The 2,526-nt window shown below is 35.3% G+C and overlaps 1 protein-coding gene across 2 annotated transcripts in view; it reads left to right on the forward strand.

Moving 5' to 3' along the window:
* LOC106878107 (retinol dehydrogenase 12) overlaps window positions 1–2,503 on the forward strand; it is a 24,694-nt gene extending 22,191 nt beyond the window's left edge. For both annotated transcript variants that reach the window (XM_052974750.1, XM_014927219.2), the window contains exon 2: window positions 1,443–2,503. In XM_052974750.1, coding sequence (XP_052830710.1) covers window positions 1,443–2,085 — 643 coding nt within the window. In that variant the 3' untranslated portion in view covers window positions 2,086–2,503. The remainder of the gene's footprint in view (window positions 1–1,442) is intronic.
* Window positions 2,504–2,526: the final 23 nt, after the last annotated feature.

The raw sequence follows: 2,526 nt of genomic DNA on the forward strand, positions 1-2,526 counted from the left end.
ATATATATATGTGTGTGTGCCAGTGACATGTAAGAGGCATCCACTACACTCTTGAAGGGGTTGGTATTAGGAAGGGCATCCAGCTGTAGCAACCAAGCCAAACTCAGGCTGGAGCCTGGTACAGCTCTCACGCTTACCAGCTCTAGTCAAACCATATAACCCATGCCAGCGTGGAAAACAGACACTAAATGATGATGAAGATATATATATATAACCTACACCTATGTGTGTGTGTGTGTGTGTGTGTGTGTGTGTGTATTAACTTATGTAATTCCAATTACAAAAGGTCCATAAAGGATTGAGGCATACCAACATGAAACATGCCACTAACTGGTTGGATAGAACCATGCAAAGCTGACAGTGAAGTAAGCCATTATGCAAGCATGGAAGGTATCAATGATGTACGTTCCTTGTTGTCAGATAATCTGCAATTCCAATAGTTGTTGTTGGCATCCTTTTGTCTTGGGAGACAATGGAGTTGCACATAAACTAATCCAGTCTGGTTTTTACATTTCATGTCCTCTCCAGTTTTGCGCAAGCCTGGGCTAGATGTAAGAAAATCCTGGATAGCCCAGCCGTCAGGATTCCTCTCTCGACCTTGCTGTCGTAGTCCAAAGGGGTGCAGAGCATTACGTTTGGCACCAGCCTGGTTGCAGGTGCTGCCGGAAGGGTGTCGAGTCGAACACTAAACCACCTACGGGGCTCCACTACGGATTTCTTTGAAGGTTGTCTCATTTCCGTAACCCTGGATAGGGGCCTGTACCAGGTACTGTCAGCCGGAGGCAGCTGAGCCCGGGACTTGTGTCAGGCAGGGTCGTCACTCCCTGAAGTAGTGAAGAAAATCACTACCCACTACCTACAATTCTAAAGTATTAATAAAGAGTGGAACAGTTAAGTGTGGTGTAAAAATATAATAAGAACAGATGAATGGGTTTTCAGTCTTGCTACAATTGTTTCATTAAAAGAGTTTTGATTTTATGTTAGTGTAATACAATTATTTAGATTATGTTATGTAACCCTCAGTTTCATCAGGCAACCATGTAAAACAAGTTAAGAAAGATTCTAAAAAAGAGGGTCAATTTCTTTTGTTCATTGATTGACTCAATCAAGGTTGAACAAAGATGAAAAACAAGACATTTAACATTATTTACCTACAATCTTATTTATATTTTAGTCATTTTTACCTGTACACTCCTTAACACACTTAATGCATAACTGGGTTTATTATTATCATTATTATTATTATTATTACTACTACTACTACCACCACTACTACTATTATTATTATTAACCTCTGTGTAGTGGTTCTGCAGCATCTACATTTTCACCAATAGAATCAGTTTAAGATTTATAACTTTGTATAAAATGGCCAATGAAAACAAATTCTATTCCATTCACATTTTCCTCACATTCTTTTCTTTTATTTTATTTTATTTTTCCAGGTTAGATATATTAATCAATAATGCTGGAATTGGCGTGAAGGTGAAAGAATGTACAAAACAGAATTTTGATCTATTCTTTGGTGTGAACTACCTCGGACATTTCTTATTAACTTACTTATTGCTCGACCTCCTGAAAAAGTCTGCCCCAAGCCGAATCATAAATGTCAGTTCTCATGCTCATATATTCGTTAAAAGACTTCCAAGTTTTGAAAGAGGAGATCCCACTGGGAAAATAAAATATCCTCAGTTGTCCGGATATGCAACAAGCAAATTAGCTAATATCCTCCATGCACAGATTTTGGCTAAAAAACTCGAAGGTACCGGAGTTACTGCTAATTCTTTACACCCAGGAATGGTGAAGACTGAAATACTAAAAAATAATCCAATAAATAGTAAAGAATTACTTCGAATTGAAATATACCGACTTCTCTTCAAATACATGGGTAGATCTGCCAAGGATGGTGCTAAAGTTATCATACATATGGCAGTAGACAAAAGTCTTGAAAATGTCTCTGGCCAGTACTTTGAAAACTTGTCTATATCTTCTGGTAATTTAAGCAAACTAGCTAAAGATTTAAATTTTGCTAAGAGTCTGTGGGATATTAGTTTAGAATTATGTAATTCAGAATTAGAACTGAATTGAATTATGGATTTTTCAATTACACCAAAAAAAAAAAAATGGGTGAAGAAAGAAACGTTTGCCCTTTTTTTTTTTTTCTGTTACACATCATTGCAAGTGTTTGTCACTAGAAGAAGAAAAAGTGTTTTCAAAGAACACTCAAACTCATTTCTACCTCTTTGCTGTTTTGAAACTATTAAAGATAAATTTAAGGGATATATGTTATTACAAATTAAATTTCCTTAAAATTGAATTGTCACCATTCAAAAAAAGATGAGTAAAAACGAGAGAGAACAAGATTGTATTAGCTCTTCAACCCATTCCTAAACTGCCATTTTAATCTGATTGTGAAAAATATCAAATATTTTAAAACAATTTTTAAATAATTTTTCAGGCAGCATATTATTTATATATTTTAATACAAGGTTTAACGATAATTCACTCTGGAATAAAAAAATTTTTTTA

Source organism: Octopus bimaculoides, chromosome 19, assembly GCF_001194135.2.
Source record: "Octopus bimaculoides isolate UCB-OBI-ISO-001 chromosome 19, ASM119413v2, whole genome shotgun sequence".
In the NCBI taxonomy this organism is placed as follows: domain Eukaryota; kingdom Metazoa; phylum Mollusca; class Cephalopoda; order Octopoda; family Octopodidae; genus Octopus; species Octopus bimaculoides.